General features: G+C 39.3%; 2 protein-coding genes across 2 annotated transcripts in view; one reads left to right on the top strand and one right to left on the bottom strand.

Moving 5' to 3' along the window:
- Positions 1-221: 221 nt before the first annotated feature.
- OPN3 (opsin 3) overlaps positions 222-24,378 on the bottom strand; it is a 31,689-nt gene continuing 7,532 nt past the window's right edge. The window contains exons 2-5 of the mRNA XM_029965124.1: positions 24,220-24,368; positions 6,306-6,625; positions 4,936-5,187; positions 222-2,946 (exon numbers count right to left, since the gene is read on the bottom strand). Of these exons, the coding sequence (XP_029820984.1) occupies positions 2,683-2,946; positions 4,936-5,187; positions 6,306-6,625; positions 24,220-24,368 (985 nt within the window). The 3' untranslated portion in view covers positions 222-2,682. The remainder of the gene's footprint in view (positions 2,947-4,935; positions 5,188-6,305; positions 6,626-24,219; positions 24,369-24,378) is intronic.
- The window catches only part of WDR64 (WD repeat domain 64), an 88,963-nt gene continuing 73,896 nt past the window's right edge, over positions 9,312-24,378 (top strand). The window contains exon 1 of the mRNA XM_029965026.1: positions 9,312-9,432. The gene's annotated coding sequence lies outside the window, so the exon portion shown is untranslated. The remainder of the gene's footprint in view (positions 9,433-24,378) is intronic.

The following is a 24,378-nucleotide window of genomic DNA, read 5'->3' as shown; positions in this document are numbered from 1 at the left end:
GTTCACAAAAGTTATAATTTTAGGCCACTAATTCACACAGAGTAGCCAAGATAACAAATTTATTACAACTTTTAGTGTTTAGTTTTCATATATTGTTACATAATTGTTAGTGTGATAAATATTGTAGTGGTAAATGTTTTGCACATCAATTATTACAAAAAATCATACACTGTTTTTGATAATGATTCAAATTTTACCTTAATAAATCTGAACAGCGGATAATTTCTCTTTATAAACCTTATACTTGTTTTTTTCAAAGGTCAGCTGAAATACAGAAATACTATTGTTTTCTCAGGACCTAGTGCTACCCTTCCTGCTGTATCCAACAAGCAATGATACCAAACCATCTTCCACTTGGTGGGGAAAAAAAATATTTCACTGAGAACAAAATGATGGAAATAAGGTTCATTTAATCACTCACTGAAGGTTCAATATACAGAAAACACTAAAATAGCAGAAGTTTTGTTACAAGGATGGAACCATGGAATGGTAATGTACATATTTCCCTGTTTGTAAATATAAATGTGCATAGATATGCAGTGATCACTGGCTGAAAATATAGTTCTTGACATTGTAATGAACATGTTTTAGTAAGGGCGGATCTTCAACATGGTAAAAACATTTGTCTATGCATTTGTAGCAAAACAAAAATTACGAATATGAAAGAAACAAAGACAAGCATTTATCATCTGTTTTCTATCAGATTATATTATTTAATCTAGAAACCAGAGTGGATTCCAGATGCACTTTTAAATATGACACAGAGCCAGTTTACCAGTGCCAAAGCTCTAGAGGGGTGCACATACAACAAATTTGCCCCTTCAAAAGCACAGGCACACACATGACAAGTCAGTCACTTGTTCTGAGTTGTGGTCACTCCCTGCCCTGAGGAACTAGCTGAATGCATCTAGATTTTGAAGTTTTATTCTTGACTGTAGGACCAGTGGCTACAGTGCCAACAGTTATTCAGAATGTTCCCTTTATAACTCTCAGAAGATTTGCTCTCAGGGTTTGCAAGCAGTTTCTTAATTGCTTTTTTTCCTCAGCTTTCACAGAGGTGGAAAAGCTGCATGTTGCAGATCCATACTGCCCATTTAGCAGGGTGAGGCAGAGAAATTACACAGTCGCAGTAAAGACCTCACTGCCATAATTCAGAATTAGTTCTCCAATACTGACAGGAAACCGTGTTTGGGGCACAATCCTATTGCCATTTTGTACCAGCAACACTTAGAAAGGTGAGGGTAGAAAAAAAAAAATCTATCTGTTCTGTTCACTGAGCTCCAAGTAAGACAATCATTACTCACACTGCAACTTAGGCAAAAGTCACCCTGCTCTTCCCTAACCATTACTTATGCTGAACCATTACAGGTTCAGAATTAATACCGGATGATGCTCATGGTCCATATGAAAAATGGATGCAAGATAAAAATCCATAAAGTGCAAATTGTAACAAAAAACCCTCCAATTTTCCCTTTTCACTGACCTTTCTTCATTAGTGCTTTAATTTGCACGATCTTCTTCACTGTGTAACCCAGGGACTACCAGGTAGCACCAAAAGAATGGCTTGTTCTTTACAGATGGACAGCTTTCTGGAAGCTTCTGGTTTACCCATAATTCCACTCATTCCCACCCCCCAATCTGCAAAGCACCAATTCAGGCCAACTAAAGTGCAGTCAACTTCACACCTTCTTTATTCTTCCTTGATAACTCTATGCACTGGCAGTTCAGGGATCAATGGGATAACTGAAGCTCAAAGGAACCTCAGCAAATTTCTTGTCTGGCTTGTTCCACTGCTTGGCTGTCCTTGGGGTGAAAAGGCTTTTTCTTACATCCCATCCAGTTCTCTCAGCTCAAATTCGTTGTCTGTGATCTTTCCACTGTAAGTCACCCTGAAGAACCTGGCTCCATCTTATTGAAAAACTCCCCATCTCTATTGGAAGGCTGCTATTGGGTTCCCCTGAAGATGTTTCACCTCCAGACTGGTCAAGTGCAACTCCCTCAGCCTCGCCTCAGAGGTCAAGTACTACAATCCTTCGACAATCTTGGTAGGTGGTTCCACTGAACCCACCCATTTACAGATGCCTTTCTTGTACTGGGGTCCCAAAACTGGATGCAGTATCTAGATGTGGTCTTAAGAGGGCTGAGTTGAGGTCATAATCACTCCAGACTACTGACTCCAGTCCTGTCAGTACAGCCTGGGATGCTGGTACCCTTCTTTGCTACCAGGGTGCACTGCAGGCTTATACTCTACTCATTAAGCAACAGGACTCCACATCCTTTCCCCACAGAGCTTCACCCCAAGCAGCCAGGGCCTGACCTGCTGTGCTGCAGCATCATTCTTCCTTTCCAAGTGCAGGACTTTGCAGTTGTCCTTGCTGAATTTTATAACATTTCTGTCAGAGCATTTCTCCAGCCTGACTAAGTTCTGAAAGGCAATCCTACAATATGCTTTAAGAAAATTCAGAGTAAAGACATCCATCAACAATTTTGGAAGAGATTTCAGTTCTGTGACCAAAAATGAACTGCTTGCAGAGCTTCAGATGCAGAATCCCTCCAGCATTTCACAGCTTCAGAATGCAGTTTCCTTTGGCAGCCCACAGACACTGCTACTGAAAGCGGTCTCCAATGTAAATAGTCTAGTGGCTGAAATCCACCTCATTCTCATGTCTTTTCAGTTCATCCCTATAGTGGCTTTACTTGGATGACATTTAGTTTTGTCTCATTGTGTTTACTGCTGTCATCTATTTGCTGAGTGTCATCACTGGTGATAATAAAAATGATAGAGGAAGAGCTGAAAGTCACTTTCTTCTTTGGCCTGTCCCCTGCTTTCTGAGACATAACTATTGGTCGTATTGGTTTGTCATTCCCTGTTGCTGGTGTGTCTTTCATGGTCCTCTGGAATCTCATCAGGCGAAAGCACAGGAGTTGCAAAAGGCATCGGCGAAACTGCAAGAGAGAATAAATAGAACGAAGTTACAACTCCATCAGCATTCACTGTCGTGTACGATCCAGTGAAGGGCACAATACAGTAAATGACTCAAAATAACAGATTTCTGCATATTTTCCACCTTGTTCTCAGTTAGTTGCAGTGCTGTAACAGACATGGTGGCCTTTTAGCAGCTACTTTTTTCTCTACACCAGAGCTGAATAGGATCACCAAGCCAGTAGAGGGCACTGAAATGCAATTTAATATTTTACCAGCCACAGAATCTACAATCCACAATCTGCAAAGGACAAGAGAACTAGGCTTGAAAATGTGCTACAGGTATTGTTCCCACATTCAAAAATCACACATTTTATCTACACAAAATATAAGCAAAAAATATCATCATTTTGGTCCTAATCTGGAATTAGAGGCGAGTGAGAAACACTTCACAACACATCTTCAATAAGCGTGTTCAGATGATTGATTCTTATCCTGGCTATGTCTTTACTGGCATTGTGCCTGGTACCAGTTTGATTTGCTTCTGGGTATCAGAACCTACAAACTGTTTTTCAGATAAACTAGATTCTGACATCTAGGTACAGAATCAGTGTATTAAAGAAAACACCCTGTTGAAAAACAGTCTTTTTAAACACGACTGTTGTGAGCTCTCCATATCCAGGCCAGCTCTGGTATTGTGCAGCTGTGTAACCATGGATCAGCCTGCTGTGAAATGATCTGTTGGGGAAGAACTGAAAGATGCCACATCAAGGGCCTCCTGCCTTTACTCAGAAAAGCATTTAAACTCACTCTTAACCTGGTCCTGACCTGAGCTGCACAGCAGCTTTTGCTTGGCTGCCCACCTGGCTGATTGGACCCACTGACTTTGTTGCCTCATCCTTACAGATTGCTGGCTGGCCCAGGTTGCTGGTTGGCAAACACAAACCAATGTAGGAAATGACAGAAAATTCTCATCTCTATAATGAACTAACAGATAAGGAAAACTCAGGAAAATCCTTCTAGCAATAATTCATGAGTTTTTACCCTTTGCCAAGTGATACCAAACTCCAGGTATCTTTAACTCTATGGTCTCAGAAGTTTACAATGTGCATGTTACACTAGTTAGTGTTAGTATTAATACACCAAGTTATTGTTGAAACACTGACCAAGCTAGTGTTCTTGGTTATGGTGAAGTATGTTAATGTCTAAATAAATTCACTGACACCACTTAGCTGCAATCAGCGGTTATCTTCACAGTTACAATGATTTACAGAACGATGTATGGTTTTCTAGTTTCCATCTATTTGGCATGCCTCTGATAACTCCAAATACTTCCATGTTCTCTTTACTCTGAAAGCACTGAAATGAGCTAGTTACCACCATTAACTCAGCAGTCTACTTTTTGTAATGAAGACTACAGAAGCAGACAAAAATAAAAACTTTCTTCACATAGATAAGTATGTCTTCTTAACATAATTTGTCTCCAATGTTTTTCATTTAACTGTCATCCACATGAGATTCTGGCTTTGAGTACTGTGAAGGTCTGGTGTAGTATTTGAAATACTATGCTGAGTTGTTCAGTCCTCGTGTTGCCACAATGTAAAAGTCAGAGGCAAGTTTTTTTCTTCCTGAAAACACAGACAACGGATATTCTGAATTTTCTCTGATGGAGTTCTGTTGTGGTATGGGAGCAATTCATATGAGCTCTTCTAGTTGTAATCCATTTCATGGGTAAACTGTCAAAATTAGACACTTAAATTCTGACACTCTTTCCCATCTCTTCCATGGGAGTTTAATGTCTCAATTCACATATGAGCAAACCCAATTTCTAATCCGGTGGTACTTTAAGCATCATCAGGTATTTTAATTCTACTAGACTGTCACCTTTTATCCTAGCTGTTCAATTTTTTGAAAAATTTAAGCTTTTCAGATTAAAGTATATCAGATGTAAGCTCCACAACTATGATATTGGCTACTAATCATTCAAAAAAGAAAATCTTTAATTTACCTACCTTTCTACTCATGAAGATATAGATGACTGGATTATAAGCAGTGCTTGACTTGGCAAAGAAAGATGGGATGATAGCTACAGTTGGAGTTACAAGGTTGCTATATCCGTATGTTATCAGGAGGGAGACCACTGCATAGGGCATCCAACAAATAAGGAACGTGGAGATCATCAAGAAACACATTTTAGCCACTTTCTTTTCATATTTTAGAAGTTTGATCACTTGAACACTCTGGAAATCTTCTACACTGCGAAGCTGTAGAAGAAAAAGATAAAATGTTAAGGTAAAATAGCTCTATGTTTTACTGGAAACTGAATAGTTCTACATTTATTTATAAGTAACTCATTCACTAATTTAGTTTTAGGCACAGACACTATACACCTTATCTTGTGAACTACAATTCTTCTGGAAGTTTACATCATGTTTCCCAGACTTACTATTAAGTGTAAAAATACAATCTGAGGAAAAATAGAATAGCAAGTCTACTAGAAAACAATAAACACAGTGATGTAACAAAACACGCTGCAGTTATCATTGCAAGTATTTTAGAAAAATAACTTGCCCTCATCCACTGGTATTAGCCAGTTCAGTTTATATTTAGTGGTCCTTTAGTGTCTGACTAGTTAGACAATGCTGTAAATCTGTGTCATCAGAAGTCTTTAGAGAAAAGAAAATTTCATAAAAGATTTCCCTGTACTGCTCTACCACTTTGTTACCCTAAAATTATGAAATTGCTAAAGCAAAATACTAGGCAGCAGATTACCAGAACTATCTGAGTGAGTCATAAAATGAGGAAAAGATGGGATATGTATGTGAGCATTTTCCATAAGTTATCAGTGGTGCCAATATTGTTGACCACAAACCAGAATGGGTCCAGACTAATTACCACAGAATATGAATCAATAACACTTTCTGATACTAAGGATCTGGACTGAATTAAAAGGGTTTGCCTTAACATGGAAAACTGTTTTAACAGGGCTTCATCTCCACTTGGAAGAGTTTCACAGGGTTATCTTCTCAAGAGTGATGAGGAGGAGAGAGAATTCATGAATCAGAAGAACTGCAAACAGAGTTTACTTTTTCCCTGTTTTCAAGTGAGGATCTGATATGGATTAGTGAGCATAAGCAGTTCCCTAACCTTCCCTCCAGTAAAACTACACAACAAATAGACCTTGATAGGGATAAGTTGGTTCTCCTCCAATCCTACATCCTTTTTAGTGGTGCCTGGTATAGATGAACATAGATTAAACATTCAGAAGTTTGAATAGGAAGTGAAAGTGCAAATTTGGCTCAGATCCTAGCTTAATATACAGCTTTAAATTTTTTTCAGTGAAAATATTACATTAAGAGAAATCTTACTTGTACTAACTTACCATTCTTACTGCATATAGAATATGGCCATAGCAATAGGCCATGATGCCAACAGGCACTACTAGACAGCCAAGGAAAAAAAGGAGTACAAAGGAGGTATCATTTGGGTCTTTTGACTTCCAGTCCACTGAGCAACCTAGTCCATGAATTTCCAGTGTGTATCTGTTCCAGCCCAAAAGAGGTGCTCCAGTCCAGGCTAATGAGTACAGCCAGATGTACGTGATAGCCCGCCAAGACCAAGAGAAGTCAATCACTTTTGCATGGACTACTCGAATGTAGCGTTCATAGGCAAGAACAGTGAGAGTCATAATTGAAACAATTCCTGTAAAAAAAATAGAGAAAATCAATTAAGTAGTTCACAAATATTGCAAATGATAGATGTTTCCTTTGCTAGCAGTTTAACTCAAAATTAGCTAGCTCATATTATGAATCTAGCACCAATAAGATTTTTGGGTGACACCCCATTACTCACTAACCACTAGGTCAAACAGCATCGCCAGCTTCAAAACTACTCGGAGTAGGAAGCTGACATCTGATCCTGATGTCCAATGGCCAAGAAGAAGGATAAGAAAAAAGAGACCAAGCTAATACTTCTTCTTAAACATTACTTAAGTGAGGTTTCATGGTCCAAGGCTTGGGTTTTTTTCTGCTGGCAATTGTTGTAGGATTTGTTGTTCTTGTCCATTTCTTTGGGGATTGTGGTTTCTTTTTTTTTGCTGTTTTTGGGGGGGTTTTTTCATTGTTGTTTTGGGTTTTTAAAAGAAATAGTTGCCATATAAAATTGAGGTAATCAGCAATAACAAAATCTGTTAGAAACAGTGAATTCAGAGTTGAGAATGAAATCAAAGAAAGCCTTCAACAACTGAAAGCATAGATGTACACCTTTAATCATAGAATCACAGAATATTCTGAGTTAGAAGGGACCCACAAGGATCATCATGTTCCAACTCTTAAAGCGAATAGCCCATAGGGGTTGAACCCACGAACTTGGTGTTTTTAGCACCATGCTCCAACAATTGAGTTAATCTCAGGGTCACAATGTGAACAAGATGACTAGAAGAATTTCAGCTTCTTTCAAGATATCCTGGAAGTCTTTGCATTCCAAAAAAAAATCAGGAAAGCAAAGTGTTATGTTGCTGAAGGTGTCACAGCTGAAAGCCATTTGGTTATTTTGAGTGTCCTTTCCTATCTTGCCACTTTCATAAAAGTATCAGTCTCCATTTATTTATCCACCCTCTTCCTTTTCTGTCCAATTCAAACAATTGTTAACATGCTACAACAGAAGTCACATTCATATTTGCCATAACGTGCATGTATACAGCTGTAAGAAGGCTAACTGTGCAGATTTCACTACCAAAGAAAGAATAACCATAACTTAGCAGAAACCTTCAAAGGATATCACAAATACCTGATCTCACTTTGAAAAAAAGGATAAGCATTAATTGAAGACAAATTAACAGTAGCACAAAAGGACCAGGAACATGGATTCTGGAAGGCAACCAAGAGTAACAAAATCTAGAGCAACATAGCCTCTATGTCAAGGTATTTAACAGCAAAACCAGTGCATTATTAACTAAGTATCTCACAGTACGATATGCTCCAAAATCTCTAAGAAAGTTACTTAATCCTGCAAGCATTAAAGGACTCCTTTTTAAAAGTGATGAGTTTAGCAAGCTTCCTTGATTAACACGAAGGATTTTCCACTCTGAAATAAGTAGTGCCACATTCTTGTCATAGATCCCTTCAAAATTATTTTTTAACATGTACTTTTTTGCTAATTGTCCTTAAATCTTCATCTCAAAAAGTCGCTATTGTTGGCCATGCAGTAACCTTTCACAGTTAGTTTTGTATAGCTTTTTCTTGTACAAATTATTGCTGTAGAACTTTATTTTCATGGCTTGAATTGGACTAGTAAATGTTGACTAGACAGTTTCCAAAAGACTTAAGGTTTGATTTGGTTTGTGCTCTTTTTTAAATGAAATTGAAAAGTAGTCTTTCATGACCTTTTGTGGGACCTAACATGCTGAAAATATACTGAAGAATGTGGAACTAAGCAAAATACTAGCAGCCATTAGAAAATAACCACAGAATTTTATAGTTACTATTCTACACTTATACTGGTTCAGTAAATGCTTTATACAATCAAACACAGTTTACTTTCTAAACACAAGATAAAGCAAGAAGTTCCTCTCCTATTTCTCTTGCCCAAAGATTAGGAATTAGAAAATTTTACCTAACAGTTATGAAAATCATCCACAGACATGTTTATGGAGGAAAATTCACATCACTCAACTATAGGCTCTCAGTTTGCTTACATAGCGTACCGAGGCTTCACGTCTGTGATCAGTGGAGAGGAAGCACAGCTCCTCAGAATGATGAGTCAGAATTCCAAAATTAATCTCTTGCTCTTTACCATCTTCCTTCTCCCTACAATTGCATTCAATGCCCCTGCGTACTTCTAATATTTCCCCATCCATTTTTATACAAGTACTGAATTCTAGCCATGACAAAGTAATTAAAAGCACACACACTTGGCTGAAAGTACAGGTGTTCAGAAGCAATAATTTACTCAGTCCTTGACATTCTCGGGGAAGGCACTAGATGCTGAATATCTCTAAAAATCAGCAAGTGCACATAGATCTTTGAACAGCTTTATATCAAGCCCCTTTTTTGTGGACAGCTTCTTGTTAGACGGAGGTCATGGAAAAGTACTGGAGTATTGTCAGCAGGGACTAGGGTCATCACGGGACAATCTAGTAAACAAGTTAGAGGAAGCAGGCCTCCAACTAAATGTCAGCAGGATGTGAAGACGGAACCCAGATGGTGAGAACGAGACATGCTGGCGCCCATGACGAAGCAGCAGACAGCCGCGTGCACAGCTTGCAGTATCCTATCACAAGCTAAACAGCTTTGCGTGAACATTAAGATGAACCAATGATAAGGAGACACGCTATCATTATGTTCTGTATAAACTCTGCTGTGACAATTAATAAACGGATCATTCACGCTAACTCTGTGAGTGCTGTGCTTGAATCCCGCGTACCGCAACATTTGGTAGCAGAGGATGGTTACGGAGCCTTAGAGACGCAGGAAGCGTTGAACAGCCAAGTCATATCCTTCGATTAGAAGGTAAGACTGTTTTGCGAGTACGGAGTGCTGTAAAATCTCTCGAGAGACTATGCCGAAGCACGAACATGCCTCAGAGGCGGAGTTTAGCGCGGCTGAGCGATTGCTCGCAGCTATCCTCTCTAAGAGAGGGCAAGCCGTGGCGGACAAGCTGTTAACAAAGCTGATTACCTGGGGACGAGAGCATGGATGTTTCAAAAACCCCCCTGCCCTGTTTCAATTTGCGGAATGGAGAAAGATGGGGGACATTATGTGGACATTAACTATAGAGGACAGAGACAAAGCTATAAAAGATCTTAGAGTCCCTTGGCGAACTGTGGTTAATGTCCTGGAAGAAATGAAAGCGGAAACCACGGTGGCTGCTGCCGCCGTGCAAGCGCTCTCCCCCACAGTTAAGGAACAGCCGGTAGCTGCTGCTTCCCCTGTAACAGCTTTTCCGGTGCAGACAGGGAAAGGCGTTGCTGTTAAGAACATTCAAGGAGCCGGGGCGTCCTTTAAGTCTGTGGCCGAACTCGCAGATTCATGTGCCCCTGCCGTACCCTCTGCCCCTGTGCTATATCCACCATTGCCTCCGGGGTCCCTGTCGGTTAACAACGTCCCGGGACAGGCAGCAACTGATCTCCAGCAGGGCGGACCCTCCTGTCGGCCTGAACCTCATCATGTCCCTCTGCCTGTGGACGAAATGGACAGTGATGTTCCTATGGCAGAACAAGGAGGAGGAGAAATGAATCCAACTGCAGGAATTCAAGAAATGGCTGGGAAAATGCAAGAGCTAGAAGCTCGCATGCAGCAAGCGCTGGCGCGCATAGAACAAATGGTACAGGAGGGAAGAGCCGAGGCTGCTCCGTCTCCTGCTCCAAGCACTCCCTCGTTACATGATACTATTATGGGAGTTGGAGATCAGTCACACAGTACAGCAATACGACCACGCAGATGGTCGGGTATTGTGAGGGATGCAATAGTAGAGGGGGGGTGGACATCCGAAATGCTTGCTTGTCCGGTTGCACTAAATGATAATGGGGAACCTATTTATGCGAAACATGAGTCGAAAGTGTTACAACAAGCAATTGGTGTACTGAAGGACAATGGGATAAAATCTGAAACTGGTCGAGCTATGTTACGATGGCTGCATACCTCAGAACCTATCATTCCGATAGATTGTGATGAACTAGCTCGATTGTTGTTAAAGCCGCCGCAGCATTTATTATGGCAAAAAGAATTTTTCCGCCTAGCACGGGAAACAGCTAATCGGCCCCGAGCCCCGGGTGATCCCTTGGCTGGATTGCATCCTGATATGATCACAAGGTCTGGGGCATATGCAGGGGTGAATGAGCAAATACGGTATCCTGATCCTTTAATAGCTGTTATAGCTGATGTGGCTCTGCTAGCCTACGATGCGGTGCCAGAGGAAGGGCACTCGTTGTCTTTCACAAATATTAGACAGGGGCTGACCGAATCATATTCTCATTTTATTGATCGCTTGTATGCAGCTGTGAGAAACTCCTCACAGCTGCCAAACGAGAACAAAGAAAGTATGATGAAGCTGCTAGCCTTTGAAAATGCTAATAACAAAACGAAAGCCATTTTAGCTACGCTACCCAAAGACACGGGTCTCTCTGATATGATTGATTTAGCCATGCGATCTGGACAAGAGCAACAAGCACGGCATATTGCCGGAGCAGTAGAAGCGGCTATCAAACCTACCACCTCTATCATAGCCGCAGCAGTACAGAAATTGGGCCAAACGCAAAAAAAGGGCGTTCCTACTGGGCAAATTTCATGCTATCGCTGTGGGAGGAAAGGGCACTTTCGGCGAACATGTTCAGCTGCAGTCTGGTGTGATAATTGCCAAAAGGATAATCATGCCACTATAGTATGTAAGGGAACAAAAAACGGCAAACGGAGCGCGATCCCCCGCGCTCCGACACAAATAGGGCCCACGGCTTATCCCGTCCAGCAACCGCAGGCAGCCTGGGAATTGATTTGGAAGTCGCAGCAACAGTAACATTGTTAGATTCTAATCCTGTGAGAATTCCCACCACGCTGTTTGGACCACTTTCTGTGGAACACACAGTAGGGGCATTATTAATAGGGAGGTCTTCTAGTGGGGCTAATGGATTAATAGTGCTGCCTGGAGTTATAGATATGGATTATGAGGGACAAATTCAAGTAATTGCATATACCCTATGTCTGCCATGTACTGTAGAAAAAGGAACCCGTATAGCACAATTGGTATTACTTGGCAAACATCCAGCTACCCCCCAAGCAGTGACGCAAGCCAGAGGCACAAAAGGTTTTGGCTCCACAGGTGGTCATTTTGTCAATCTTGTACAAAAGATGCATCAAAGACCAATGATATCTGTTGTTTTAAACCACCGGGGGGAGCGAAAACCAGTGCAAATGATGTGCGACACTGGGGCAGATGTTACAATAATTGCCAAGACTGCCTGGCCGTCCCATTGGCCAACAAAAAAAGCCCTTGACTCAGTACATGGTGTAGGGGGTGGAAAAATTCCATTGCAAACAACCATTCCATTATCCTCATCTCTTTTTAGTCTGAAAACACTGCTCTTTAAAGGCATAATTGAATTTTCCTCCCTGAAGTGTAAACAGGACCTTGGAAAGCCTGTTGGACAGTATGCATCAAAATGCAAATCCCTTTTCTGTTGGTATTCAAGAAGCGTCTGCTGGAACGCAGACATGAGGCAAGAAATGCAGGTCACGACATACTACAGTAAATTCCTCTTTGATGTAGGTTCTCTGCTGTAACAAGGTCATAGCAGTAAGAGTAGAGGTTGAAGTAGTTAATCATATAAATAGAAATTGGAAACAAAATATCTTTAGAGGATGAGAAAAAAATGTAGGGAAGTTCATTCAAAAAAAAAAAGCTCCTTGTGTGCTGTAGAGCCATGACTGCCTTTTTAATTGTGGTAGATGACATGCAGAAATAGCTGTAAGAACAGGAATACCAACATCTGCCCCAAGGAGATGAGTTTTAAAACACGTATTAGAAAGACAAAAGTCCATAACTAGGAGGCAACACACATTGATTCTGGTGGAGAGTGCTGTAGATAATGATGTTTAAGAGTTATTTGGGTTTTCTTGTTCTTGTTACTTCTACAGGGGGCTATAAAACAAATGAATTTTTAAGAAAATAAAATTTCAGTGTTCAACAGATAGACTAGATCTTGTGAGTGTGCATCGCACCTAAGTAAATATGTTTTTTAATGGCCAGGGGACTTTTTCTAGGAAGCAAAGAAAATCCTGAGGAGATTCTGACTGATGAAAAGAGGAACATTTTCCGTAATGAATACAGTAAGCCATTGAAATAATCTCCCCAAGGAAGTGGTGCATTCTCTGCCATTGGACACTTCTAAAATTTAGCTGGACAGGGTGCTGGGCCATTGTGTTTAGACCATGCTTTTGTCAGGAATGGTTGAATCATTTGATCCTTGAGGTCCCTTCCAATCTGGTATTCTATGATTCTATGAATATCTTTATTAGTGTACTGTATGATTTGACACCTTTTTTTCAAAAAGAAACAAAGCTTGCAAAAATCTGTAAAAGATAAAACTGACTTTGACTTTACTGTGTAAAGTCTGTGCAATTTAAAGATTATTACCACAAGTTATTTAAACCCTAAAAATAAAAGCAGCTGCACAGCTCTCAGTTATACCACAAACTGGGGAGCTCCTATATTTATTACAATAATGATTGTAATTCTTAGCAAGTTTTCCAGCTTGTAAAAAAAAAAAAAATCATTAAAAACTGTCAAAATTTCTTAGCAGCTTTTGTTCCACTAAAAGTGAGTGGATAATAAGGCCCAGTTTCATACACAAGGGCAGGGGAGGTTCTTGTTTTAATAGAGGCAAAGGCAAGACTAGAATAGAAAATAATTTGAATTCCCCCCCCATCATGCATCTTCTGCACTATGTGTCAATATGCAACCAAAGCCCATTTGATATTTCAAACCAAAACTTTGAGAAAGAAGCAGCACAGATTAGTTCATGTAGCCAGAATAGCCTCGTGGATAGACCATAAAAGCATTAACTGACTGTTGTATCTGTGAATGATCTGCAGCATGCCTGAATATCAGGTATGTTATTTGAGTTTGGGAATTTGGGCTATTCTCTGTGTGCACTTCGCGTCAACAAATTCTATTCTGAAGCTGCAAAATGCCCAAGGTACAGCTCTAAGTAGCAAGAGCTAGAATATGCCTGTCACCTCTACATGTAAGTGATATGAACCAGTAACACTCACAGAGGCATAAATCTTGAAAAAGTCTGTTCAAACTCAGTGTGCCACAGTCAGTGGGCAACATGCATGTTGGCACTCTGCAGGTTTTTCTCTATATGCTAATAGCACCGTCAGGTTTCAACCAAGTTTCTGCATAATCAAAAAAAGAAATTATATATATATACATTTAATCAGTTACTTGTATCTTATTTGGGAAATTACCCATACCTCTGCTGCAATGATCGCAAAGATGAAAAATTTCTTCTCAAATGAGGAAATTACAATTGAATGAGAAGTAAGGAAGGGTGAATTTAAATATTTTGGGAGGTGAATTTAATGCAATTGAAGATTAGCTCTGATGTTAAGGGATGGTTTCAAGCATATTTATGATATATTCAACATCCTAGACAGTACTGCTGGAACTTTATAACTCTTAGTTATGATTAACAAGTGAAAGAGTTTCGAGATTATTTTAGTTACTTGTTTCCCCATGGTAATCTAGGATTCTATTAAATCTGCTCTTTTAACCTATTAATGACAATAATAAGACATCCAACAAACACAACATCTAAAGATGCAGCTATAGAGTAATTGTTAAACCTACAAATAAAGTCTCGGTTTTCATGAAGTAAACCAGAGCTTCCCACAAGACCTATCTAGATGCACAGTTCCGAAAGAAGTTGTTCATTTTGAAGTCACCCACAAATGGATTCAAGAGCTCATTTCTTAAAGGACCTGCTTCTAAAAATTTCCTACCCCTAGCAGACTTACTTGCAGAGGTCTAAAAATCAGTCTTTAATCGGATTTTTCATCTTTAAAGAAAACAGTTTCTGAATCAGTAATAGCTATCAGATAAGCTTACAACATACATGTTTATCAGTTTACCCTTGAAGCTAAAGCTGCTTTATCATACTAATTTCTACTTTTTTCTAATTTTCTTTTAAAGTTAATCCCCTAGATTGATGTGCTCTGTTCTACCATATAACTAAAAGAAATGTAAGAGTGGTTTCAGGTAGACAGCTAAAGCTTGAAACAAATACAAAAAAATTCATCTTTGCATTATAGTTTCATTAGATGTAGTGCATATTTTCTTGTTGTCCCAAATTTTCCCATTGAATGTAAATGAAGATATAGAGAAGGTTGAAGTTTATAATGTCTCACTGCAAAGAGTTCATGAGTGAATCCTGAAGCCTTCATTCAAGTAAAATTCTTATTAAACATCAGTGGAGCCTCTGTACATAAGAACTTCATCCGTTATCAATTTTGGATTTTTCCCAATGTTTATGTCAAGAAAGATGGAGAGAATTGTTAAATGACTGCAGTTATGGAGCTTAAATGCAGGACTGTGTACAAAGCAATCAAAAGCACTGGTCATCTGTGGTTTGGATAAATCTATTAAACCCATCAGATCCACCAAATGCATCATATTTCAAATGTACGTCTTATTGAGATGAAGTTATCTGTGCTGGGCATTAAAAGATTCTTTGTTTTTTCAGTGTTCATTAAGCCTTCTTGGCATAACCTATATTTAAAAGCAACTAGAGATAACATACACCTGTAGACACCTTGATTTTCAAATTCTGTGCAAGATGCTCATAAAGATAAAGATGCTCATTTAGTTTGGACAACATTCATATTTTCATTAGAGGAAAAATGGTCTTGTTTGCTATACCCTTCTTCTGTCTACTCATTGAACTTCTAGGCAAACTTGAGCACTAGTGGTACGTTATTAATTTCTCTACTTCCAGTCATAGTTGTATATTCAGATCAAAAATTGCAAAGAAACTTGAAAGCTTGCTTCTAGTGTAAAAAAAAAATAAATAAATTCATAGCACTAACCTGAGTTAGTTAATTCAGGTTAAAACAGAAGTAAGCACAAGGTTTTGATTTCTATTAGCAACCAGAATTCCACACCACAGACAAGTGCAGAAAACAACTTATTAAAAGTAGTGAAAAATATAACCTTCTTGTTATGGATTTCATGGAGCAAAATACATTTTTTTCCCCCCAGTATGGATTAATTCTTAACATTGATTTCTCCATGTTGACTACGGTTGTGATGTCAAGCTTCAAAACAATCTTAGGAATTTAACACTAAAGAACAGGTTTAAGTGTCCTTAAACTAGTCCTATGCTAAATAAAGCACAAAGGCTGACAAGCATGTACTTGGCAATGCTGTGGTAATTATCCCTAATATTCATGCTATAAAATTAAGCAATTTATGAGATTCCATATCCTATGAGGTTGACGGTCTCTGATGCAGGGGAGGAGGGAGAAGGTGGTGGTTATGTGTTATCCTCAATATTATCTCATGATGAATTGTTGCATGCATCTGGTACCTAGCTTTATGCTGGCTAACTTAGCAGACTTCAGGATCTCTTTCATATGTGACACTCTAGTATGCATCACCTTTTTGCAAGGCTAGGTTCTGGGTATTCCACATGATAAGCAGATGGAATATTCTTCAAGTATGTAACACACCTGGCCAGCCACAATTCCCCCACAGTGCCGACCTGATGCTTTTCAAGTCAAGCAGTAGGCTAAAACTCCCCAGTGTTTTATCTGATATGGCAGGAACCCTACACATAGTGTTACCTAGAGCACATACACACCAAAAAAATGCCATGTAAGTAGAATACTTGTCACTCTCTCAGAGATTCTCTAAAGGCTGTTTTCAGAGCCATTCCCATCCTATCTCTTACACACATAACCCTGTCTCATCCTCTATAATCCTCCATCTTTGGTTTTTGTTTTTTTCAATTCTGCTGCCTATGAACATATTATTTCATATCACACATTTTGGTGGGAAAGGACGGAAATACATGGCATTAGCAAGTATAAACACATGGCAGTACCAAGTACAAGTAATGCTTTACTTTGCATGCTCAGAAATCAAATTGAAAGGCAAACTTATGACCATAAAGGTTTCAAGTCACAGCTACCATAAAAGTGGGAATACAGCCCATTCATTCAGAAATAATGAAACAAGCATCTAATACATATGTCAATTGGGATATCTGTCACTACTCCTACATGCCACTTTCTGATACCAGTTCGTTCAATAAATTGGCCTATTACCACCCCTGTGAAGCAACCATGAATCTTTTATTTCAAGACATTATAAGCTAAAGAGGAGTTCATCTTCCATCCTTTCTCTCCTCTACCCCATGCCCCCTCTAATACATTGAATCAGTTTGGGTCATCCGGCAAACAGCAGATAACGCTGCCCATTGTAACCACAGAACATAACAGTGTTACTTAAGTCAAATTTGGCAGAGCTTTCCCAAGAGCCCACAGGTGCAAGGCTTCTGGTGCTGTCCCCACAGAAATGCAGTGTTTTGCATAATGCCATATACCTGAATAGCAGTTCTTACCTGCAAGAACCTTCCTTTTTTAGCCCACTACATACTCACATCATGCATGTTCTCACACTGCTTTCAGCTATCTCATATACAATTATTGCATGTATATGGTTCCATTTTCCATGTATGATTCGGTTTCTGTGGTCTACTGCAGAAAAAAAGCACTGAACTTTACTTCCCTCCCTGTCCCCCCCCCCCATCTCCCCCTGGCAGCTTTTCCAGAACTTATTTAGATTTCATTCTGAGTGAGTTGCATATTTTAGTTTGATGAAATATATGCTGATTAAAAAAAAAAAAAGTTACAGAAAGCCATTATGATTATTGTTTGGATATTAGTCCCCTCTTAGCAAAAATATATGTTTCAAACTGATTTTTAGCTTTTATCTGAAACAAATTTTGTTATGCTTAAGGCTTCTTGAGGTAGTGGAGATCTATGTACTTTGATTCAAGGCTGAGGCCCAAGATTGTGAGGGTTGATTTACTCCACTAGCAAATCAGTCTTTCTAACTCTTTCTGAAAGACTTGGGTGCTCAGTGTTTACAGATAATGCATGTCTGATATACAGATTTTCATCTCAGAGAATACTCCTATCTATACGGGCCAGTTATAAACATAAACACTCACTGTGTCTAGGAACTGATGCTAGTTTTAGCTCTGATTTAAGCCTAGGCAATTACCCTAGCACAAATGGGGTCATTGCCATTTAAGCTGCAGTTAAATGTAGCAAAACTGAAGTGTCTCGTTTAAGCTATTAGTATGAAATTTCTGCATTGCAACTCCTCCTCTTCTCCACTAGCCAGCCACTCTGAATCAGGGAGGAGCGATAACCCATCTCTTGTTGGTTGGATTTTTTTGAAAGAAAATCCTCATTTTTGCCACTTTCTATTGGTTTCCCATGAAAATTCTGCAGGTAGTGAAGATTTGATTATGTATCATATATGATAATTATTTCTTCTGTATTCTAGGTTTTTCCAGGAGTCATATTACTCTGGCTACATCATTAATACTTCAAGCTACACAGTGCAGGTCATCATGAAGAAGATTGCAACACACATCTGAGCTGCACTGCGTTGTCCCATAATATGTGTATATTCTGACTTTATAATCCTTAATTAGAACAAAAAATATTGCAGTGCCTTCAGAACTAAGTGTTAGTTTCAACAAGTTCTAACAACCACAACAGCTTTTCCCCTCTCCATGCAATATACAACTTATTTTCATGGTTTGCCATATTGCCCCACCACTCCCCCCAAACATGACTTGTAATTTGGACAGAGGTAGTATAAGATACATATTCCTGAATCTTTACAGAACAACTGCAGCATAACATGGCAAATAAGACGCAATTCTGAGACAGACCATGGCTTCTATCAAAAGATATATTATTTTCTCTATCAATTAATCCTTGACCTACATCCAAGTGCTGAATTACTATTTTGCATATCTAATCAGAAAGCCACTCTTGTGCAATCCACCCTCACTTTCTTCACATTTTAAAAGCTAGACAGCAGCAGTTTAGAGAAGCAACTTCCTGTCCATGGCAAGACAAGCTGCTATTGCACTCTGTAATTTTGTATTACAAAATATATAACCAGTCTATTTGAATTCAGCAATTAGATGTTACAATATGTTTTCTGTGCCAGCTATGAATCACTTCTAATTTTTCAACCAATTTTAACATCTGCATTCAAATCTAGGTAGGTGAAAAATCACTTCTCATAGGCATAACAGACTTCAAGTATATTTTATATGCACCTGTCCGATAAAACTACAAGGAAATAAATCACCTCTTCCAGATTCAATCCTGCAAGTGATTTATTCACTTAAAAAAAAAAAAAAAAAGAAAAAATTGGTACAGCTGAAAGCATGCTGATTGAGTCTCCATCTATCTGTAACACAAGATCCTAAAACCATCTGCTGAGCAACCACAGAAAATGCTTTTAGTGAGATTAAATCAGTGCATACAACATACATTGGTAAATGCAGGAGGATGGCACAGGACATTGTTCCGTCACTGTGCAGAGAAAGCCTTAGATGAAGTAGCTAACAATTAGATACAGATAAATGTTTTTGCTTTGGTTTAAAATAGACTGTAACTGAAGGCAGGTACACAGGACACTCTCTCATTTCAGTATTTTTCCAAGGCAGAGGGAGGGTAATGTGTAAGGGCTTGCCTTAAAACAAATAAATGAAAGAACCTCAGCTGTACACAGAGCAGCTCTTCAGAGGAAAATATATTCTGTAAAACTACTTACAATTTTTTGCATCCTCCACTTCACATTATTGGAATGGAGTATACACCTGTATATCAACATTTACTTGATAGCTCATCAAGATCTACCTGCTATAAACCAACAGCGACTTGTCGAGAAAAGACATAATACTTTTAATTAATTTGACATTAAAAGCTGGCAGTGTTTTTTTACCCTTACAAGAACAGCTTACAGTTAGGAAAGATAGAGGTCTCTAATCACACTTCAGAAACATTAGCCTTTCAATTACAAACAAGGTTTAACAATAAAAACCCCATCCCAGAGTACACCCTTACTGTGCAATCTTCTGTCAAGAGACTGCCTCAAATAAACGTGTTCCTCAAGACCACTCCTGTTATCAACCAGTTTTTTTACTCCTTTCTTCCTCTGCACAATTAAACTTATCAGACAGTGCTAGAACACCACTGCTGGCAGATGGCTTAGCTGCCATTACTTGCAGCTGAAGTGATTTATGCTTGAGAGGTATGCGAGTTGTGTTCCACACAATCAGACTACCTTACCTCAGGGACTATTCCTATGCACATCCACTGCCTGGGGGTGGGCAGGACACAAATTTCTCTTGCACACATCAAATTCTGACAATCACAGTCATTTAAAAAAAAAACAACTTGTCAGTGAGAAGTCAACAGATGCACATTAAGAAGTATCTCCTTCACAAATTATACCCAAATCCCTATGTTCTCGGTGATAGACAGCAAACCTCCCAGGTAGGAGCTGTATTACTAAATCAGATAAAGAGATTACACAGATCTCCAGTACTTACAGCGTGGTTGCCTATGGACTAGGAAAAAGTTAGAAGCTTTTTACATAAGGAGAGGGTGGCAGATTCAGTGGGTCCGGCATTAGAGTTGACTGCACAACTCCACAGAAAGGTGACCCTCACGGTATAAATACATCACTTAATTGAAGCAGCCATCGTATTACATCAGGATACATCACCTGTTACAAAAAAAGCCCTGGAACTCAGTGTAACAAAATTAAGTGAGGATTACTGTCTAAAACAGACAACTACGTCATCAAAGCTTACACTAAGACTTGTCAGTTAATCATTTATGTCATTTTCCCCACACTAGTATATGAGGTGATAAGAATGGCTTCGTAATAGCAAGAAAAAAGCCCTTCTCATAGCCTAAACTGTATCTTGACTTCGGACTCTAACGAGTAAAGAAAATAGGGATTATTACTTATGTGACAATGACGGATGTTCAGTATTCAAAATGATCAGTTTTGCACTGTAGAAAGCAGATCTCTGCACATTCTAAAGGCTCAATGAAAACCTTTCAAGCCCCAGAAAAAGTAGCCAGTAGCACAAACATCAAGTTCTGAGCTGTACAATGCAACTCAAAAAGCAGATGTTACTATATGGGCTTGTCTCATGATAAAGTTATGATAATGCAGAACACAAAATCCAGCCATTTATTCCTAAACAGATAATCTGTAGTTCTGCTGCCATCTTCCCAGCTTTAAAGTTTCAGACCATGAACATCTGCTTACAGTGGCTAACTTCTGGATTTCACATGCCTCCAACTGCCTGGTAAAATTTCCTTCTTACAAAGGAAATGTTCAGATTCTCCAATCCAAAATTATTAGGAGAACTGTAGAGAGGGCCCTTCTTGCTGCTGTGAAAAAATTTGCTATTATTTTGTAACAAAGGTTTCTGAACGTACAGATGCTACCAGTTCCTTTTAAGCATAAATGACACCTATATATTTAATCATATTGATATCCTTAGGACGAACACTGAAGCACCTTGATCTTGGCTTTCAAAACAGTATGAGCCAAAATCTTGTAAAAACACCTGTGGAAATTTAAAAAAGCTGCATGATCATGATTTTTAAAGTTATTCCTGATTAACTGCAGTAATTAGAAAGAACCTCGTTTTTAAAATTTCTTGAGAATTACCTCAGAATTTAAAGTGAAAATCTCTTTTTTTTTTAAGGTTTAATAATTTGTCTCAAACTTGTTTACTGTCAGGAGAACCCCTAGTTTATAGGTAAACAAATACAGAGGTCAACTTTCACCCCAAGTATTGGGGCTTGGAGTTTGTTCTTCCAAGAAAGAAAAATGCATGAAGCTTCTCTTATTTAAACTTAAGACTGAACAGCCTTTGGATCTGGAGGGGTGGCACAGAAAGCTCACATAGCAACATCCAAGATCATACCCAAGAATGAAATTGCATAGCTGTAAATAAATAGGTTTTGGTTATCTCATGAAAAATGAGCTGGACTGGGTCCAATCTCAGGAGATATCCACAGCACTAAAGTAACTTCACACGACCCATTTTGATTTAATAGACTCCATATTCATTGTATCAGAGCTACCACCACTTTATTCTAGAAATATCTTTGTTAGGTCATTCTGGCTTACTGAGCAACTGAGCACTGCAAAGCTGTAACTACTCTGCTAAATTAATGAGACCTTCTCTTTTAAAAGCTGTCAATTTTGTATGTCTTCTGATCAATGAATGTACTTTTATTCCCAAAAGTTCCTGGGGGGAGTGTTATGCTTTAAGAAGCACTGCTAGGTAATACACATGGCAAGACTTCCATTACATTACTTTCCCCACCACCATCACCTCAAGATAACAGGTGACTTGAGCTGTTATATACAGCAGAAGTATATTTCTAAACATAATACCTGGTTACGCTGAATGAAATCTTCAAAAAGTATCTTCATCACCACCAGGAAAAAAAACCCAACACAAAAAAACACACACATACCAAAAAACACCCCCAAACCAAAAAACCACACCACAAAAACCCCACAGACCCCAAACAACAACAAAACCCACTAAAGACAAACCAAAAAGCCTGAAAATTACCACTCTTTTCATAGACACATTACAAAATGAAAATAGAAGCTGTGGTGGCAATAGTCCAGATGGCCAACACAGTGTGATGCTACCTGCAGGGCATCATTTTTTTTTTCCCTCATCATTGACATGCCCCTGCTCTCCTATGCAGGTAGGAAACCACTATCTTCAAAACCAGAAAAGAACAATCTTTCTATTTCCAGATGAGAATATGAAAATAATACTATGTACAAAAGCAAGGGTTAAGATTAGACCAATTTATCAGGTTAGCATCCAGTTATAATACCCAAGTTGAATATTTTCTATTCCTTTACATGGCAGCTGAAAAAAGTAAATTCAGACATCATTCCTGAACACTAAGTCATGCATTTACTCTCCATTTCCATGTGAGCAACTACACACAAACCCACACTTTTCTAATAATAATAATAATTAAAAAAAATCCTACTGAAACACATTATGGAAGAAGAACGTAACGTGACCAACCACAGGAAGATGTAATTTTGCAAACCACTGATGCTAACTTGACTACTCTCTAGACAAGGCCCATGAATTTGTCTACATTTTTTTGGGAACAAATTTATTAAATAAAGGGGTGCAGGTAAGCATCAACACTGAATACATTTATAATAACAAATTATGTAGCACACCCCAAAATAAACAGAAATTAAAAATCACATGTGGTCAAACAATTTGCTTGTGAATTTATATACTTCATTCTTTCTATTTCTTCTATTTTGGAAGATGGTGCAAGATTATTACAGTCTGGCTTTTAACACTAACCCTGCTATGTATCTTATTTTTTGAACATATATGCAAAATGACTTCATCAAAAATAGTAAGTATAATACGTAAGAGACAAAGATAGGAACAGAACTGTACTTTACATCTCCTGTGTAAGCCTAACATTCAGCTGCCTGGCAGAATCTGGTTGGCAGACACTTGAGTTTCTCCAGTATTTGAACAGGCTGTGTGATGTAGGCAGACTTTCACTAGCAGGGTTGTCTACCACTTTCCCCCATAACAATAGCTACACAAACGTCTGAGAGCTGTGCACTACAGAAATCATCTGGTACCAAACCTTGCACAAATGGTTAATTACATCCTGCATCCACCGTAACTTCCAAGACGTAAGAATTTTGCTGCACTATGCAGAAGCAGTCAAATCAATCATGAGGAATGATGCACCTTCCTCTCAGTAGCCCATCAAAGGCAGACTACAGTGCCATGTGAAACAAAGGTGATGTATGCAGGAAAACTATAAAGCTTACTGAAGACTTTAATGTGCCTTATTATAGCAATTTCCAGTGCATACATGTTGCATAGGTGCACTGTGATCCATCTCTAATTTATGCACCTCTCCCAGAAAAATATGTATCTGATAGGAGCTTTAGATTTAGTTCCTGATTAGCCAAACATTTGCTTTCACCATTAGAAACACAACTCTATAATTTTGCAACATTCTTTACTGGTAAAAACAAAGCCATATTCCTTTAAACAGACTGCATGTGCATAGCTGGACGGCAACCTACTCTTCCACAGACTTCTGCAAATGGTATGTATGAATTTCAGGAAGGAAACCAGTGAAGAGCTTAAAGGTTTTGAAAATGAAAATAGTGTAAGTATTCCTCCTGCAGAGCTAAAATTTCACGAGAATCAGTGGTTTCTCGAAGCCCAGAGGTGACATCGTTATTACTGAAAGATAGTACCCGAATTTCACATATGGATAAGGAAATTCAAGGCACGCTGCGTAGCTTTAGACAAACAAGTCGGGACACTGGGAAGGCTGCCGAGGAGCACTGCCAGCGGGCGCAGCCAGCTTTCCACCTGTTCCACCGAGGCGGGACGCTGCTGACTCTCTATACCCAGAGTCATACGTGCTATCCACAGACTGCAGCGCTTCCTCCCATAAATTACAACCGTTTATGCTCATGAAGTCTGCACGACACTCGGTCAACTCGAGACCCCTCCTAACAACGCTGCTGCCCTTTCCCCCAAAGTGTCCCGTCACAACGGCAAGGGCGGGAGGTCGAGAAACTGATTCTGATTCTCGAAGAATTCACTTTTTGCTCGGGATCGTTTTCCTCTGCACTATCGATCTTCTTACCAAATCTCTGCCGTGCCCCAGCCCCGGCCACAGCCGCCTGCCGGTCCCCTGCTCTCCCAGCCAGGAGCAGGATCGCGCCAGCTCCCGCCCCGCAGGGCGGCTGCTGGAAGAAACTCGCCGGGACGGAGCTGCGATGGACGCGGCGTCTCCTGGGGAAGC

The sequence above is a fragment of the Manacus vitellinus genome, unplaced genomic scaffold (assembly GCF_001715985.3).
Source record: "Manacus vitellinus isolate BGI_N305 unplaced genomic scaffold, ASM171598v3 scaffold_8_pilon, whole genome shotgun sequence".
Lineage (NCBI taxonomy): Eukaryota > Metazoa > Chordata > Aves > Passeriformes > Pipridae > Manacus > Manacus vitellinus.
Note: the sequence above shows the minus strand (reverse complement) of the source record. Positions and strands in the feature narration are given on the sequence as shown.